Here is a 19,573-nt window from a genome sequence, read left to right on the forward strand (position 1 = left end):
CGTCAAAGTCAAAGTTCGGAAGAAGTGCAGATTGAGACTGGGTTATTGAAAAATAACAAAGACAGAAATTACGTCTGAGCACCACTAAATCCACTGTTTAAAATGGAATGAATATGGCATCGCAACGAACCTAACAGGAAAGGGCTGACCTTAAAAACTCACAAACAAGTCAAGAGGTCCACTGAACAGAGAGTTAACAATCAGGCTTACAGGAACCCTGAAGGAGTTGCAAAGCTCCACCACAGAGAATTAAGTATATTTCCAAAGGACAAATTAAAAGCTGAGGACTGTACAAAGTTGGGCTTCATGGAACAATGGTCAGACAAAAGCTATTGCTTGAAGTAGAAATGAGAAAACATCGGGGAGAACCTTCCAGACATGTGGAAGAAGGTAAACTGGTGTATTGGCACCACAATTAAACTTTTTCGCTGTCAAAGAAAACACAGCGTGTGGCGCAAACTGAACGCCTCTCCGCACCCCATGAATACCACCTCCACAGTGAAGTATGGTGGTGGCAGCATCATGCTGTGGGTGTGTTTTTTATTGGCAAGGCCAGAGCAGTTCGAGTCTGAAGGAGCATATGAGACATTTATTACCCCAATTTCAAATTAGTTGGGATGCTGTGTAAAAATGTAAATAAAAACTGAATGCAATGATTTTCAAATCTCATAACTAATATCTTGTTCACAAATAGAACACAGAAAACATATCAAATGCCGATATCTTGAATTTGAGGGAAGTAACCTGACTCTAAAAGGAATAAATAAATACATATATACACATACATCTGCAGCTCATCCAGAACGCTGCTGCTGGAGTTTTAACCAGGACAGTAACCTTCCTGTTTGATTTCTATGCTTTTATCCAAAATTCACAGAAAAATTATTGTGGTACTAAAAAGAAAAAGCTAGAGGATCATGTAGCAACTAATTCAGTTAATTAGCAGCAAGTTAGTAAGATGATTTGGTGCATCATACCATTCAAAATACATCAAAGAAGACCAAGCACTGTTCAGCAGCTAGAATCCTATATCAGATAAGAATGGGACAACATTCCTCTCCCAAAGGTCTGATAACTGGTCTCCCAGACTTAGTGGGCAGCTCCACTTAAATACTGTCATTAAAAGAGGGGACGTTACAAAGTGAACTTTTTTTTTAGGCGGGTTGCAGCCATCAAATCCAAGATAAGAAAATATTTTTTATGAAAAAGTCAAATGTCTCACTTTCAGCATCTGATATGTTTTCTATGTTCTGTTGCGAATAAAATGTTTGTTTACGAGATGATTCTTCCCATTTTGGAATTGGAATTGGGGCAGTAGATATATGGTAGATTTGATGGTAAAATAGTATTGTGAGTCTGTTTGGATTTCTGTCATTAGGAGTGTTAGACATCACTGTCTATTTTTATTATATTTGTTCTCACAAAAACTAGTAGTAGTGTACGATGTGAAGACAAATATACTTCTTAGGTTTAAACATTACACTCAAAATCACTGAGTATCAGTGAATTCTTGGTTTAGTTGAACATGGAATAGCCTCCTACACAAGCCCACCCACCTTTTCATAATGCAAATAAAGGCTTTGTATAGGGGGTTCTCTCCCTCTGAAACACACACATACACACACACACACACACACACACAACATGGTAGCCCTCTACAGAACGCAGATGGCCGTGTCTCCAAACCCCGCCTACAGTCTTTTGTCTTCAGGGAATCTGTCTCTCTGCTGCTGGTTGAAACATTTATTTCACGAGTCAGTAGGGGGCGCCACGAAGCTCTCCGGGTTGATGCTGAGGCCTGATGCTCATTGTATCAAGCTCTCTGTCTGTGTTTGCATGTAATGCCACAGAAGAAACATGACCGGGTCAAAAAAGTTCTCTGCAGACAGACACTCTTTTAGTCCACACTTTATTGCTCTATTTGTAAACATGTAACAGCACCAGATCAGGAGAGAGTGCAAAAATGCATGGTGCCCCCCCCACCCTTCCACCTCCACCCACACACATACTGCTATAGCAGTGAACACACGCAGACAGATAGATGAGGAAGGAGGCAGGCAGGGAGTATTGATGGGAGAGAGAGAATCAACAGATGCAGTGTGGAAAGGACCAGTGGAGAGTGGTGGATGAAGATGAGGATGAGGATGAAGCCTCTTTCCTCAGCACAGAGAGCCCTGCAGCACAGAATTAGATCACATAGACGAGGCATCTACTCTACAGATGAAATGTTACTCAGTATATCTGTATTAGACAGCAAATTACCATTTTTTGCCTCTGGTATTGCTCACCTTTATATGTCTAATAACTAGAAGTCACATCTGGCTGATTATGTTTGAAGTGATCCACAATGTGTGCTTGTATATCTGGTGGTAAAGCAGCCAACTTTGGCTTGATACCTCTTAAATTCCTAAAAATCTTATTTTAAACCTTCTCAATATTAACACAATTAATCAACCACTTTAATTTTAAAGTCTTGATATGAGAAACGATTTTTATTAAAGATAATAGGAGAGGATGGTGATGATTGTCCAGAATTCTCTTTGGAGAAAGTTTTACAGAACATTACATTTACACGGGTTATGAAATCACAAAAACCTCTAAAGGGACATTCTGCATTCTTGTTTTAAGTAGAGATTTGTGTGAAAAAGATAGTCTACATGCATGCAGACACAAAAAGAACTTCAAAACAGTATGAAGTCTCACAGCATTTCATGAAGCTGTCATGAAATGAGTGATTATCAGATCAAACAGGTAAAAAAAAAAAAAAAAGTCTTAATTTAGAGGAATTTGGAGGTGTCAAGCAGGACATCTGAGTGTGTTTAATGCTCAACCATTCAACAGCCCAAATTCTTCTTTTTTTTTTTCAGCCATTATTTATTTCTGCTTTCAGTCATGGTTATATTAGAACTCAGCATTAGAACATCATCGGTTAGGTTTAGGAAAACATCATGGCTTGCATTAAAACTGCTAACTTTCTGCACAAAAATCTTTTTTTCCTTTGTGACAGGGTTAGTCTCGCCCCCTTCAAAAGACAGGAAATGTCACACTAACAAAACCTCCCCTTGAAAGCATCATTTATAAGGTGTAGTGAGACCAGGTTAGCTATAAAATTCAAAATGTATCATGAGACAAAGAAAAAAGGGATAGCTCAGTAAAGCTTGTCTTGTCACGCAGTTAATGATTACGATTCACACCTGATGAATCCTGACATATTTTGTTCATCAAATTTTTCTCTAAATAAACTGCATTTCTAGAAGTTTTCTTCCTCACAAAAAAAATATGGATGATGAGAAACCGTCACGCATTCGGACACACATTCATACGATGCTTTATTTGAAACTATTCACTGAGTGCACATTCTGAGCTGACTCACACACCTGTGAATGTACTTCGGCGATGTGGGATTCACTGTTTTGCACAAGAACACATGACCGTTTGTGCTTGGGAAGCTCGGGATCAAACCACCAACCATCTGATTGGTAGAAAACCACTCCAACTCCTGAGTCATGGCCACCCCTGTTTCTGCCAGCACTAACATTAGGAAAATGTCTCTGGACTTAAGAATATATCCAGCTTTGTTTGCCAGTTTCACATTGATTTTCATTCTGCCCTCATGGCTTAAAATGGATGACACTGTTGTGGCATGTTGCTGAATCACTTGAGCCACCGTTTTGGTCCTGACTGAACTGTCCCTACTCTTCATATACGTCTACACTGTATTCAACTGACTGTCATGCAATTTAGGGAATTCCTAAAGCTTAGGTTTGTTGTAGCTATAACCCAGATGCAGCAATGATGCTCCTCTGCCTGGGACTAAAAATAATTCATCAAAAACAGAAAAATGAACATTCCATGTTTAACTGTTGTAGTAAGGCTTATATTGCAACACATTCAAGGCAGTTTTAAAGAAGGATGATGGGGTATGAGATATCTTTTGTCTTCAAAGTGACCAAATTTTGTCCCTACAGTTATCCTGTCACACGGGATGTGTGTTGGTTGATAAGATAAGGGGACGAAAATCTGATTATATTAAACCCTGGAACCAACGGGGGGAAAAGTATAACATTTTTTATGTAGCATATTCTGGTTGGACTGCCACATACCAAGTGAGATATTCCAGGTCACAACTCTATATATTTGTGAATACATTGTGTTATGGGTTAAAAGAGGCACATGTGATCCCTTAAAAAACAAGACGTGTTTTAAATAAATGGACACAAAATTCAATACACAGATGTTCCTTGTTTCTTTTTAAACACAAAGACACTGTTAAGTCACAGGAATCTAAGTTGTACAATAGATGACAATGAGACAAACCTATACATCAATTATCCTTTCACATGTTTGCTCAGTTTGTATTTATACATCTTTATTGTTGCAAAGGTTGCTCGGTAATGTGGCTTCATTAGTACAACAGGAAGAGTTTCTATGAAATCTGAATCTAGACCTTGCATTCCCTGAGATGAAAGAGACTCAGGGATTTCACAGCAGAGATAGATGGAGGGACAGAAGTCAGGGTGAAGTGGTAAATGTGCAGAGAAATGCGGGGAGACAGCAGAGGAGACATAGAGATATTTTCCTCGACAAACGTGAGAGGAGCAGACATACAGACAGGCAAGAAGATGGCATGAGACAGGTGGGGAGTTAAGGTGGTGGTGGGGTGGAAACAAGAGTGAGCTAAAAAAGAGAGTGGGAGGTACACTGTGCTTTGAAAGATCGAAGAGAAACCAAGCGAGAGGAGAGGAGGGAAGGGGAAACAGAGACTGAGTGGCGAATGGAGAGGAGGACAGAGAAGGAGGAGAAGGGAGGACAAGATAAAAGGGAGAGGAGGACGGAAGGAGGGAGCTCAGAGGGGGGTGAGAAGGAGAGATGTAGCAGTTGTTCATTAGTGAGGATGTATTGGGGACTGGAGGACTGAGCAAGAGAAGACAGTGGAATGGTGAGTTTCATGGCCACTGACTAATGAGAGGAGAAGAGGGAGGAGGTGAGGGGGGAACAAGGGGAGAGGCGAGGAGGGGAGGAGGTGGAAAGGGTGAAAATGAGACTGAAGAAGGAGGAAGAGGAGCAGGGGAGGTGTGGGGTGCTGGAAGTGAGCGAAGCAAAACTAGTGGGGGATGGGAAGAATTTGCACGTACGCACACAAACACACACACATGCACTCACTGTTGAAACTGCAAGCGACATGAGAGAGGGGCAGATAAGTAGCCAGAGAGATAGGCACAGGAAGGAGGAAGAAGAGAATGTAGAGGGGTGAGATGAAGAAGAAGAAGAAGAAGAAGGCAGGAAAACAGTCGTTACTGAAGAGAAAGGGGGGAGGAGGGTGTGGAAGAGTGGAGCAGGGAGACAGGAAAAATATTAAGGAGGGAAGGAAAGCAAAGGAGGTGAAGAAAATGTACAAGGGAGAAGGGTGTAGGAGGACCAGAGTTAGGGCAGATACTTTGGAGGTGAAGAGAAGAAGAAAGAGAGGGAAAGTTATTGAGAAAAAGGACTGAGGAGCAAAAAGAATTTAATAAAAAAAGAAGACCAGCAAGGGAAATCAGGCAAATACAGGAGGATCAGAAAGGAGCAGGAAGCAGGAGTATGGAGAGGGAGGGAGGGGTGGCAAACAAGAGAGATCATGAGGAGATGGAGATGAGCTGGGGTGATGAGGAGGAGGTGGGGAAAAAGAGGAGGAGGTGATGATGCTAACGAGAAAGAAGAGAGAAAAAGCTGGAGGAGTTTGTAACTGGTTGTTACATGTCAACAGCCAGCAATTGTGAGGGTCCCAGCAGTTTGTCTGTGTGTGTGTGTGTGTGTGTGTTATTGTTTAAAACCAGCATCAGGTGAGAAAGATCCTGAGACAGCGATCCACAAAACACTCCCTATTCTACTCACACACGTCCACCTGTGCATTCACACACATGCACAGACAGATACACAAAAACACACAAAGGCTCCTACTCATTTAAGTGTCTAACATTTGAAATAAAATTTAAAAAGCTTTGCACTCTGGGGCTATTTATCTGAGTCTTTGTTAGTTCATGCACAAAGTCACGGACGCTCTTGAGGGCACGTTCAATGTCTCGCAGACACACACATAAACAAACAAACGCACACACTCACACACACTCTCTCTCTCACACACACACACACGCATACTCACACTAGGTTCAATTGTACCCAGCTCTCTTACCCTTTCTTCCAACAAGCACACATCAGTACAAGTCTGGACAGCCTGCCTCTGCACAGAGATGCACAGTTGACGAATCCCTCCGCCGACACACTGCCTAGTAGACCCTAATTTATGGGATTTTGATGGATGGCAGATTAAGACTCCACAATAACTACTTTTAGAACAAAACATAACCGTGTGCACTTTCTCCTTCTCCTGTAGGTTTGTTTTTGTTACATCCATACTTTGAATTTAAAGGTTGGCAGTTTTATAAAAGCTGTGTTTTATTCTATGGCTTCTTGCTGCAGTGATCTGATAAAGAGCATTCTTACATGTCAAATTACAGGTCCATCGAAAAAAATACTAAATCAGGTGTAGGTTAAACTTGATAGTTTTACAGGACTACTTTTTGTCAATCCAAACGGTAGGCTGGGAGAGGCGGAGCGGATGTCCACCTCACTTTTCTGCGGGTGTTGTCCGTCTCTCCGGCGCACACACTCCCGGCTGCTTCCATCTATCCATGCAGTTCACTTCATTGTACTGACTGTGCGCATCAATTAGGCAAGAATTAAGTCCTTTTAGGAGCAGTAATTGTCTTTTAGCACTTCGAAGAGGATTATAAACCGCGTACAAAGGCTCAGATAAGTTTTGAGTGCGGGAAAGCGGAGAGAAACGAAACGCAGGTACAGTGTGACTGTTATCTCGACTTCCAACTATTAACGTTACAAATGTAACGAGAGGGTACTAGCCGCAAGCTAACTGGCTAACGCTAGCATCTCAACGACCAAGTGGGGTCGACTTCAATTGCACTTTGCCAAGAGAGGGGGCAGAAATGTCGCCAAATTACATTATTAAACCTATGGTAATCACTCCGATTGGCATAATTGCTGCCGTTTGTAGCTTAACGTCCACGAACAGACTACCAAGTTAAGTTAATATGAGCCAGAGAGCGAGTTTTTACTCCATTCCAGCGGCAGACAAGCTTTAGTTGTACCAACAGCAAGGCAAGCATGGGGAAAACAAAAGGAATTCAAAGTCTGACACAGTACAGATGACTGTTTTGCGAAACTGATAAAATGTTACTTTAGAAATTGGATGTTGCAGGAATAAATTGCAAACTGTGAATAAGCTATCTCAAATGTTCAAACATAAACGGAATAATAACAGGAAGCCTAAAATGGACAGATTATAGATGCATATTAAAAAGATGTATCAATGAGCATATTATTGAACACTTTGGTTAAAATGTAGTCAGTCTTTTGTGCAAGTTTGAGTTTAAAAAAGAAAAGAAGAAATAATTGAATCAGACCATCCACTTAAAATGGATCAAGTTGGAAAACAGTTTAGTACTTAATCCTGGACTGTGATAGCATTATGCATGTTTTAAGTTGTAACAGCTGCCCATTTTATGGTTGGAAGTTTGTTTGTGTGTGTCTTTGGGGGGTGGGGGTATTTGCACATGCTCAGAGAACACTCATAACGACAGGTAGTTTCTACCAAACCAAGGTAGCACACAGATTAAATATATTTAGGTCTTGTTGTTTGTTACAGTTTTGCTGGAGATCCTGATAACCATGTTTGAGGCTACCACGACCCCCCCACCCCCCCAAACTCCTTGAAAGTGAACTGGGTTGTGATTAAAGCTTGCAACCTGCCCCCATTTTTATTCGCCTCTGCGGCGATTTCGCCAACTTTCATGTATCGACATGTATTTAAATGAGCCTCTAGATACTTGTGATTTGTGAAGTGGAGTTAAACCGAGCTACTGATTTAAACTAAGGAGGGGGGGACATCGGGAGCAGCGATAGACAAAAGACCTCCAGAGAGCCTCAGACATTTGTATTGTCTGCCTGTAGGTCGGTCGGTGTGATTTTAATCTCTCGGGTTGGAGAGATTTCCTACCACCGCCTACAGAAGCATAACTGGGCATGTTTGATGAGACGAGTGAGGGGTTAATGCAGCGGGTCGGTCACATAACTTCGCGTCCCCGCTTTGTGCTGGTTGGCGTTTCAAGTTGAGAGGCTGAAGATGAAGTGTGTGTGATACGATGATGAGGGACAGCAAGTGCACTGTGATGGGTGTTAATAGTGCCGTCCGGATCTAATATCGTTGTTCTTTGTTTCTGGTGTACTGTGGGATGTAACTGCACCGTGTATACAGGAAGGAGTTGTGATGGATTACTTTCCGCTGTGTCCTGAGCTGATCTTTTAGTCTTCTTTGTGCCGCTGTGATACTCACGAGATCCAAGATGCACAAACTGAGAGACAGAGGGGGAAAAAACGATGCTCGATCGCAGTATTATGTCGCTCCGGTTATGGATGACACTTAGAATAAAGGCACTGTTCACACAGGAAGGCTCTCGTGTTTTCCATGGCACGCTTAATTTAAATGCCGCCTGCAGTCATAGTCGTTGGTGTTGCTTGTGTGTACACGCATTTGATAGATTTTTACAGCTTTCATTGGCTTTGGGAGGGGTTTGCTGTGCTGATGTGGTGGATTTCAAACTGTGGCAGTTAAGTTTGGGCACCCTTGGTACTTTGCTACTTTCAGGAAATAATTACTTGAAAAAAAAAAGTTAAATATTAAACATTATTTTTGACAGTTATAACAATACTAATGAACTCTTTTTGTATAGTTAAAATACTTGAAAAAGTTTGGGCATCCTGTAGATCTAAGCTCTTGATAACGTTCATGCAGATGTTGGACCTCTAAAGGGACATTCTGCTTGTTTTAAGTAGAGTTTTGTGTGAAAACATCTGAGTGTTTTCTGCAGCTGACAGCAGTCAGAGTTCTCTGTTTGGAGAACCTGAAAGGATTCCCAAGAGGTTAGCCATGCTAAGTGTTACTCAGAACAGGGGGAAACCACAGAAGCACATGTTTATTGTAAAAAATGACCTCTAATAAACACATTTTTAAACATTTCATGCATCACTGATATTTGCTGCATCACTTTTGGCCTCCTTAGTTTTCCTGTATATTTGACAAATCACCTCCAAGTTTTTGAGCTATCCACTTTCCTTTAGACCAAAAATATTCCTGCAGTTTATTTATCAATTGGCTTTGCAACTAAATATTTGGCGAATGTCAGTATAATGTTAGCAAATGCAGCTGCTTGAATGTTGTAGATTAAGCTCTAATTCCTAACTCTGGGGCCATACAACCACTGCAAGAGAGGAGGCCAGAATAAAATTGGTTTGGTTAGAAAAAAATTAAACCTTATAAAGAGGTAAAACTAATTTTTAGTGGTTATATAAAGGTTATTGGAAATGATGGTGAAGATTGTGCTAAAAATGATCACATTACCTTAAATAACTGCAGTTATGTGATGATGAATTATTGTGAGAAGCCCAGTGATGCTTAGACTGAAAATTGTCCCAAGAACCTTTAGCCATCGGCTCCTTTATACAGCTGCCTTGTATTCTGAACATTTCAATTATGTCCATAAAGCTGGAGAAGGCTATGACGAGATAACAAAACACTTTTATTTTTCCTCTGTTCATAATGTAGTTAACAGGAGCTGTGGAGGTCAAGTCAAGGTCTGAAAGACCAGAATAATGGTAACTTTTTAGTGTTGGAGAGGAAATGAATCAAGTAAATCCAGCAAATTCTGGAAGCAAACATCACACAGTCAGTAAAGATGAACATGAGCAGAGAATGGCTTCTGGCAAAGGAAACTGTCTGACAAGTTACTTGACCTGCAGTATTTCTCAAACTGCAGGTTACTTGGTTATCTTTCAGGCTGTAAATAGAGGCCATAATTCTCACTGAACTTTTAAGAACACACGATCACGTTGAAATGACCGAGATGTTGAATACTGTTGCGTTTGTGTACAGAAAACATCAACCCAAAGAATACGATGGGACTTCTTCCAAGCTTAAAGTACCGTGTTACAAGAGTGATTTCAGGTTTTAAAGGGTTTCAACAAAAAGCAGCCAACACAAAATGATGCAACAATTTCTGGGAAGAGTTAAATGTTGATGACTGGTGGAATGTAAGTAGTGACGTTTTCCGTTACTGCTCTGTGTGCTGTTGCAGTCATGCCCTCTGTGATGGAGCGCTCAGGGGCTGGGGTCCTGTCCAGGAGCAGAGCCAAAACTGTTACCAACGGCAACAGTCAGCCACACTCTGAGGAGGAGAGCAGCGATGAGGAGCACGCTCACGGTAAACACGCAAACACACTTGTTGAACTACTGAGCTAGATGTTGACTTAACAGCGCTGCTCATATCTCAGGGTTCAGTATCCTAACATGAAGCAACACAAACAAGAGAAATCAAGCCAGCTGTTCTGGTTGCATCCGTTGCATTGCTGCAGTGCTTCACGAGTCCCTTCACACTGCTCCCCTGTCATCCCCTCCTCCAGCATCTTCCCACACTCTTCATCTTTGTTATTCTCTGCCTACATGCTTCTTTTCCTCCACCATTCTCTCCCCACCGACTCTACGTTGGTCTTTGAAGGACTCATTTTTAGATCAAACGTTTCATTTAGTCATAATTGTCATCCATTTCTGCGGCTCCTGTTTCCTGCTCTCGCTCTTTTTGTTTCTTCCTCTGTCAAAAGCCCCTCTACTCTTTTCAAATATGTGCTTATGTTTCTATCACCTCCTGCTCCTCCCTTCCTGTCCTGTGTCCCCAAGGAAGCTGTAATCTGTGTCTGCCTCCATACTTCTTCCAGTCTATTTTAACTCCTCACTTCCACACTCTCCCCATCTCCACCATCTCTTGCTAGCTGTAGAACAGCACTAATTACTTAATGTCCACCATCCGTTATTACTCTTCTCTCCCTATTTTGCTCCATCTGTGTGGGTCTCTCTTAATTAGATATGAGTGGTAGGGATGAAAAATGTCATCACAGCAAAAAAAAATCTCTCTCTCTTTTTCTATATATATATACTTTTTAATAGTACAGGTTTAGTTCAGGCTTTTAATAGTTTTCTTATAGAATTAACTTGTGTGCTTTGTTTAAAAACCCACCAATTGTGAGGAATTTAAGTTAACAAGCAATACATCAAATGTATTGCTTAAATGGTAAACACTAAAATGAGATGTTTCAAATGCTCTAATAGATAAGAATGGCACATTTAAGGGCAGCATATCACAACTGGTTTTTACTGCTTTTCTCTTGGTTTTGACCATTTAAAATAAAAAGGAGGGATAAATTATGTTTCATCGTGTTTTAATCGATATGAGTGAGTGAGGAAAAATTCATGTTGTTGGGCTGTGCCTAATAACTTTTCTTATAATATAAAGATTTAAACGCAAAACTGTTATTTGCTTACTTTTATTGTACTTTGACAAAAAAACTTGGAAAAAGGCTTTTTTTTGGATAGGATGAAGTGGACCATGGGTCAATGTATCTGTGAATTTAAAGGATTTTTAAATAAAATAGCATTCAGGTGGCTGTTTGAACTGTTCTTCTGACATGTAATGAACATTTTAAAGTATAAACTGTTAAAAAAACTGCCACTGTGCCTCTATCTCTTGACCTTTTTTCAGAGCTTACAGTCTAGAAGATAAAGTGAGGTCTTTGGTGACCCGTGTTTAGCTTTCCACTTGCATCTTGATATTGTGGATTTAATACAAATACGTGTGATGTTGATGTCCACTAGGATTATTGTCAGAGTACCTCATCCACCACTCTAAACATGTTATTTTCCACGGGATTATGTCTTGTGGCATCTTTTTTCAAAATGTTAAAATAATCCACTGTGACGTGCATATGTGAACTGCAGCTGTGGAGAAAGTCTGCACTGAACTGGCTGCAGATTGACAGTAGTCATAGTAACATATACATAACTGCCCTTTAATGACATATGACATGACCTCGTACAGATCAGCCCCAAAAGCACATTATCAAGACAGATTAGCATTATTTTTCAGTCAGACTTCACGATTGTCTTTTTAACTATTTCATTTTTCCTATAAACCTGCAGCTTTTTATAGAATACCTGACCCCCATTTTCCTCTCTTTTCTACAATTTACCCATCACTTGAGGAAATGGATACTCATGTCCACCTTGTCTTTCACCACAGACAGCATGATCAGAGTGGGAGGAGACTACCAGGCTCAGATCCCAGAGTTCAAACCAGGTAAGCTGGCAGTGAAGAGAGAACAGAGAGAAGATGACAGTAAACATAAATCTCCTTACATTTTTTAGGTATAGCCAACTACAGTGCAGTAATTCTAGTTTTTATTTAGTTTGATTGTAGATTCATGACAAATTAAGATGAAAGTCTGATGAAAGACAATGATTCGTGCGAGTAGTAGATGTAACGGTGCGTGGCACAGGAAAATCTTCACCATAATCTCCATAGAGACTGGATGACTTTACCCCAGTGGTTAGTCTGCAGCAGAAGAGAGGACGAATATGCAAACCTGCATCAGTTTTAATAAGTTGTACGATCCACAAAGGAGCTTGTTGACAGACCGAAGAGGAGAGAGCTTAGATGGGAAGAGACATGTTGGGAGTTCTTAGACAGTGGAGGTTGGGAGAGGAAGATGGTGGGGGGAGGGGCATGGAGATGATGTGACAGAGTAAAGGAGAATATATATATATATAGATACATGTATATGTATATTTATATCCTCAAATAAAACATGGATTTCAAGGCTGACTTTGTGTTTAATAATAGTCTAAAGTCCCTGTTTTGTTCTCATTACCAGACAGTCCAAGCCGCTACAATGAGAAGGACCAGAGGAGCATGTTGGTGTGGTGTCCCAACAGTCAGCTCTCTGATGCAGTGTGTAAGCCGCACACACCTCCCATGCACAAACTTTCTAACCTGACCTTCAATTTAATGGTTATATGCTGACAGAGAGATGGCTTTTCCCTCTCTTTTTGTGCTCGCATGTTCATTCGCTATCGTTCCCTCTTTTTCCATCATCTCTCATGTATTTCTCACGATTTTCCTTTCTCTCGTGAACATTTAATTGCCTGTCATTCCAGTGGATGAGTACATCCTGATGGCTAAAGAAAAACATGGATACAACATGGAGCAGGTATGAAAGCAAATATGTGCAGTTAAGGATAAATCCAAGGTAAACCTTGTGTGGTCTCTGACCCGTCACCTCGCCCGGTCTCTGACCCTCCAGGCTCTGGGCATGTTGTTGTGGCACAAACACGATGTGGAGCGCTCGCTGGCAGACTTGGCCAACTTCACGCCTTTCCCAGATGAGTGGACAGTGGAGGATAAAGTGCTGTTCGAGCAGGCTTTCAGCTTCCACGGAAAAAGTTTCCATCGCATCCAGCAGATGGTACGAGAAAACACTCACGCTTGTTTTACACCAAAGATTTCTTGGAGAATTACTTGTAAGATCAGTTATGAAGCTGGTTGTATTTGTAATTTGTGCAGCTTCCAGATAAGTTAATCTCCAGCCTTGTGAAGTACTACTACAGCTGGAAGAAGACCAGGACCAGGACCTCCGTCATGGACCGACAGGCCAGAAGGCTGATCAACAAGAGGGAGAAAGATGACAGGTTTGCAACACCAAAAAACCAACTCTTTAACCCCTGAAACTTAACATGAAGGATTGGGGGGATGAAGGGAGCGAAGAATGAATGCAGAACAGCTTTGTGACACGAACGTCAATGAGAACGTCATCCTGGGGAACAATTTTATTTATTTTTCAGCTGAACTTTCCAAGCTAATTCCAGATATAATTCAGGGTTTAAACGTGATCAATAGAATGGGGTCGGAGCTTAATGATAAAAAAAAGCAGCCTTTTTTCTCGCAGTAACGATGATGTAGAGGAGGGAGAGCCAGTCAGCGACAGTGAATTCGAGCTTGACGCCAAGAAAGAGGTGAGCAATAGAAATCTGAGATCTGTTTCAGTGTGACAGAAGTGGATTTCTAGCATTTGTCATTTAATTTGTTGTCCACGTAGGCGGTGAAACAGAACCCCAGCAGCACCAGCTCAGAGAAAGCCACCGACAAAGCCAGTCGCTCCGGGCCTGTGAAGAAGGAGAGTATCGGTGCTCAGTACAGGCACCACCCGCTCAGAGCGCGTCGCAGGCCACCCAAAGGCATGTACCTGGACCAGGGAGACATCATGTCTGTGTCAGCCTCCAATGATGCCGGAGTCCTAACTGTACGGCAGCTGGACACGCAGCTCGTTTCACTCAAGAGACAGGTGTGTTTTAAATGTGGCCACTGATTACACGTTTGGACATCTTGTTATGAATGTACGGCGTAAATGAACTGGGAATACACACAGGATCTGATCAGCTGAACTACTGTGGATCCACAGGTTTTTAACGTGTTCATGTCAACACCGTAGCATAAACTGTCTTTTTTCTTTTTAAGGTTGATGGACGTATGTATTTTAAGAAAAAAAGTTTACACTTTGAAGGTGTTTTGTCTTTTTCCAATAAAAGTTAATGTGCTTAATTCAGTCGGGATTTTCTGAATACAGCTTCACTTTTTCTTTACTGCAAACATTTGTGTGTACATTATAAGAGCTCTAAGGCACCAAATGAATGAATAATCAACAGGGAACCCCCGACTGGGTCTCCTCACTTCTCCACTTTAGGGAATTTGGTGACATCGAGCACAAGCGTTCTCTCCTTTGTAGTTGAAAGCGTCAGTGCTATTTTCTTAAAAATAAATGGACCTCATTGTTGTTTTTTCTTTGTCTCAGGTTCAGTCTATTAAGCAGAACAACAGCAGTTTGAAACAAGGCCTAAATGACGGTCTCACTGCATTCAAACCTACTGAGGTAACCTTTTTTGCTCTTCCCTACATCTGTCATCTATCACCTCATTGATTTTTGTTTCCTGGCTCCTTACTTTCCTCCCTTTGTGACCCTGCTCCAGTTAGTTCCTCTGATCATTCATTTATTCACTGTCTATTTAAGCTCCCTCCAGGCTTTAGTTCACCTCTTGCCGGACTGAGATTAGCCTTAATCTGCCCACTGGCCTCATGCTGTCATCTTCATCCATTTTTCTCCTATCATGCCACCTCCCTCAGTCACACTCAAATCTCTCTCCGTCTCTCCCAGCCTGCCCCTAAGATGAACTCTCGTTGGACCACAGAGGAGCAGCTGCTCGTTGTTCAAGGTGAGTAAAAGCTGAAGCATCGTGTTCCGGTTCCCCTCCTACAAAGTCACGTCGCTGCCCTCCCTACTTCACACTCGTAGCCAGATAACGCACCTGAGCTATCCGTCCAGAAGCCTCCGTTGATTGCTTTGCAGAGGCCTGAACATTTCTCAGATGGATAAATACACAAAAAGGTTGATAAAGATAAGATCAATTCAACTGCAGACTGCGTGCCTTTGAGCAAAGCATGCGCCCTCATTTACTGCAGCTGCTCAAACAGCCGAACACGACGCAGGAGTCGAACCGTGCGGCTGTGAGCAGGTCGGGTAAAGGCAGGTGCACTCAGATTGAGGTTAACAGTAAACCTGTGGAAACACGTCACCTCTAACAGAGACGATGAAAGCTGTCGGTTCTGTCGCAGTAAGCCTCAACATAAACCTGATGTTTCCTTTTCTTAGCTATCCGTCGATATGGGAAAGACTTTGCAGCCATTGCTGAAGTGATCAGCACTAAAACGCCCGTTCAGGTGAGCCTCCTCTTCCTCACATATTGAACATCTTTTACTCTGACCTCAGTCTAAGCCTCCTTTTATTTATATGAGCTACCTGTGAGTTTTTCATCTCCCCTCTAAGTTCCCCCACATCATTCTGCCTAATATCTTCCTTTTTATAGGACGATCGTAATCTTCATCATCCATCTCTTCATTTCTATCCTGCCCTCTGTTGTCTGCTGTGTGTCCTTGCATGCAGTATACCTCTCTGTTGTAAAGGATTTCCTCTCTCCATCCCTGGCTTTCTGTTCAGGTGAGCTCGTTCTTCGTCAGCTATCGCCGGCGGTTCAACCTTGACGAGGTGTTGAGGGAGTGGGCAGCCGAGCAGGTGGCAACCAGCCGAGAGCAGCGAGACCCCAGGAGGAGCGGCGAGGAGATGGCTGCAGCTGCAGATGGAGGCGCTGAGGAGGAAGAGGTGAGACCGAACACACTTTAGGTTTGCATACTTTCAAATGTTCTTCACTCTCAGCTGCACTCAGGTTCTTATCTGGATCGTAATAAACAACGATCGTACTCTGGAACTGCTTTAAGGTGATTAAAATGCACTTCAGCAAGACATTTACTCAGGTCTGAGTTCTACATTTGCTTGCGTGATTCTTTTCAGTTCCAATGATGGCAATCTTACTTTTTTAAGCGAGTTTTTCTGCCATCTAAATGTCAGTAAAGGTGACTGATGGTTTGGCTCATCAGGAGGCACGGCAATAAATAAATAAAAAAGGTCTCCTTTGTGCATGAAAGCTTTGAATCTTATCCATCTGATCTCTAAAGCATGGCATTGGGCATTAAAAGACCCGTCAGGTGACCTCTGATAGTGTCCAGAAGTCATTTTCACCCAAAAGTCTTTACATACTGAACACAAAGTGCTCTCTCATATCCATGTTTCCAGGTCTGGATTTCAGTCGTTTCTGAATTTCAGCATTTGGCTCTTAAACGGAAGTCTCAGCTTCCTGCTCTGCTCTGCTCTGCTCTGCTCTGTTGGTTCAACCACTTGCACAGCAGATGTTCCCCGTTTTTAGACGTGGTTTTGAAATGTAATTGGGAATTTTTTCCTACAGTTTTTTTTCTTTGCAACCTTTGCTCTCTGTTGGTAGCATAGTTGTTCACATACCAGTTTTCGATGCGTATTGTACTGGTCAAACAGATTCAGGCGTGTGTTTTGGATGGGTGTAACCCCATCACTGGGATATCTGCCACGTGACTCCCTTCTTTGTGTTAAGGTTCTGAAGTTTAACAGAATCCTCTCTGCTGCTCCTCACTCCTCTCAGGTCAAGATGGAGGACTCCCCCCAAGACACCACTGGCAGCTCCTCTCCTCCCTCCTCCACCCAGACCCCCTCCTCCCTCTCTCAGCCCCCTCCGCTGCTGCGCCCGGCACCTCCTTCAGCACCCCCGAGCCTCCTCCGACAGCCCCCTCCTCTGCAGACACGACCGCTCCAGAACAGAGCGCCTCACAACCACCCTCCCCCTCCACTCATTCGGCCTGCAGTGACCTCCTCCTCCTCCAGTCTTAGGGGTTCATCTCCCAGCTCCTCCTCTTCCTCGGCTGCAACCCAGATGCCTCCGTCACTGGTCGGGCTCAAAGTGGAGCAGCCCAACTCGCACTGATACACTCAAAGGAATTCAAACACACATACACAAATTGGCACACACGCAAACCCTCCTTCTGTAACGCCATCACCCTTCACTGTCAGCTATGGGATAATTCCACATCATGTAATCGACTGATCACCCTCTAGTGATCCGAGGCCCCTTTACTGTACTGAGACACACCTACCTCCAGACCACAGTTCTCTGGCACACACAGCACTGACAGCTAGGAACTTAAAACACTACGTGTGCACACACACACATCACTTACCAAGTCAAAATCAGACCCTGCATCCTCGAGCTTATGAAGCCATGACCACAAATAGAAAACCCACCTGCTCGTCTCCATGGCAACTGCTGAACATCTGGATTGTGGAGGAATGTGGTCAAACAGACATTTTTCATATCTATATATATATATATATGTGTATATGATGTTCCACTGGTATAAGATTATACAAACAACTTTCAGTAAAAACAAACGAATACACGGGAATGAAAAGATGAAGATGGAGGAAGAGGTGCCTACATTTGAGCCAAACCCGCCTCTTACGGGTCACGTGAAGAACTTCATCCTTTTTCTTTCTGAGTGTTGCTTTAAAACTTAGACCCTCAAAGAGGAGCAAAAGGTACTTATGGAGAGAAACCAGATTCTGTAATCTGAGTTTATTGTTCTGGTTTTTGACGGCGAAAAGAAAAGGAAAAAAAAGATGAGCTGGAGATCACATCTCTCTCTTCTCTTGTAGCCATGTATAACTAGTGTTAACTGGAGTAAGGTTGAACTTTTTTGTTGACTAGGTGAGCCGTAGGCAGGCAGTTAGTTGATGTACGTAGTTTAGATTGTGCATACTTAATTATGATCGTTGACTGAGCACTAAGGAGAAAAAGGAGCCTATTAGAACCTGATTTACCGCAGCTCATCACTTCATAATAGATTGAGCTGGAAACACTGACTGCTCTGCGGAGCAAGTGAAAACGCACCTCAGCCTGGGGCGCTCCGGACTTTTTCTGACCTCCTAAAAATAACAAAGCACTGCCAAAGTCTGTTTGAAAAAGCACATTGTTACAGTCTCCTGTTAGCCGTTGAGCATCTGAAGCCTTTACCTTTTACATTACTGGTTCGCTCACTTGTTACGACACTGGAAAAGTGTCCAAAGAAAAGGAAGAATGGAGGGAAGCGCATGTTAGAAGAAAGCGGCTCACTTAAATGAGAGAAACGAGTGATATCTTTTACTTTCCTCATCAGCCAGCGTGCCCCAATTATCACAGATGAGAAGTCTGTGGAGCACTTAGAGCAGCTTTCTCCCCTGGTGGCCTCCAAAGGGAGGAGATGCAGGAGATTAAAGTGGATCTGGAAGAAGTTTCCGCTGTCGAGTCGGCAAACTATGAGGAGGAGCTGCAGTTCTTTGTGTTTAGGAAGTTTAGTTTCATGCATCTTAAGTGAGTTCTAATAGCTTCATGAACAAATGTAAATGACTTGCTGAGCTTTATTACTGTAACAGCTTCATCACGGATGTATTCTGGACGTCCGTCGCAGGTGTCTGAGCTGTTCAGTCTCGCGTCACAGTTCTGTTGGCGGAGGCCTTCGGCGCCTCAGTTCGACGCACCTCTGGATGGAAGGGGTCCGTCGCTTTGTTCCGCTTTAAAGTGATTTTCCTTTTGACTCGTTATATTTGTTCCTCTCTCCAAAAACGGCTTGTGTGTAATGTATGCGAGAAGTTGTTCACACTGTGGAAATAAAACTTGTTTGTGTTTAAAAAGAAAAAAAAAAAAAGTAAAACCTTTTTAGAATAAAGAAAATGACCAAATCGTGCACATTTTACCATGAATTTGAGTTATTAATCCACATAGATGGTGTTTAGTGTTTGATCTCAGCACACTTCAGACTTCTATTGGACCAGCTGAAGCGCCACCTGTTGACACAGCCACCTTCTGCCTCCAGGAAGGAGCCGGGCCTTCCATTGGGCTTCACCTGTGCACCTAGGAGTGCAGTTGTCATCAGGATGAAAGCGTCTAAATGTGTCTAATTTAACTGCTCAACTGATCTGAGAAATATACTGGTGAGCTTTAGAGGATAAAAATAACTCGAAGTCGTGTTCCGACTGTCCCTTAAGCTGCAGGAATAATAAATACACAGAGTCATCTCCTGTGAGCACGCTGCAGGTGAATCCATACTTGTAAGATCCTGCGTGACAGCTGCAAACTGCAGAAAGTCACCAGCTGTTAAGCTGCATTTGATCCACATCGACAGCG

At 42.5% G+C, this 19,573-nt stretch overlaps 1 protein-coding gene across 2 annotated transcripts; it reads left to right on the top strand.

Annotated features, from left to right (window-relative positions):
• The first annotated feature begins 4,776 nt into the window (after nucleotides 1-4,776).
• On the top strand, nucleotides 4,777-19,126 carry rcor2 (REST corepressor 2). 2 transcript variants are annotated; one of them, XM_072376857.1, is made up of 14 exons: nucleotides 4,777-4,939; nucleotides 10,188-10,313; nucleotides 12,183-12,239; nucleotides 12,814-12,894; nucleotides 13,097-13,149; nucleotides 13,243-13,404; nucleotides 13,503-13,627; nucleotides 13,885-13,951; nucleotides 14,035-14,280; nucleotides 14,788-14,865; nucleotides 15,148-15,205; nucleotides 15,643-15,710; nucleotides 15,988-16,149; nucleotides 17,000-19,126. In XM_072376857.1, the coding sequence occupies exons 2-14, from the start codon at nucleotides 10,190-10,192 to the stop codon at nucleotides 17,336-17,338; spliced, it is 1,620 nt and encodes a 539-aa protein (XP_072232958.1). In that variant the 5' UTR covers nucleotides 4,777-4,939; nucleotides 10,188-10,189; the 3' UTR covers nucleotides 17,339-19,126. The 2 variants fall into 2 exon arrangements, with proteins under 2 accessions (XP_072232958.1, XP_072232957.1); XM_072376856.1 differs by lacking the exon at nucleotides 4,777-4,939 and adding an exon at nucleotides 6,649-6,834.
• Nucleotides 19,127-19,573: the final 447 nt, after the last annotated feature.

Source organism: Leuresthes tenuis, unplaced genomic scaffold (genome assembly GCF_036924035.1).
Source record: "Leuresthes tenuis unplaced genomic scaffold, fLeuTen1.0.hap1 SCAF_22, whole genome shotgun sequence".
In the NCBI taxonomy this organism is placed as follows: domain Eukaryota; kingdom Metazoa; phylum Chordata; class Actinopteri; order Atheriniformes; family Atherinopsidae; genus Leuresthes; species Leuresthes tenuis.

Bases quoted from the DNA above. Each gene is read 5' to 3' on its own strand.
- rcor2 (XM_072376857.1), top strand. From the start codon at position 10,190: ATGCCCTCTGTGATGGAGCGCTCAGGGGCTGGGGTCCTGTCCAGGAGC. The intron at 13,952-14,034 runs GTGAGCAATAGA...TTGTCCACGTAG, and splicing joins AGCTTGACGCCAAGAAAGAG to GCGGTGAAACAGAACCCCAG. The intron at 16,150-16,999 runs GTGAGACCGAAC...CACTCCTCTCAG, and splicing joins GAGGCGCTGAGGAGGAAGAG to GTCAAGATGGAGGACTCCCC.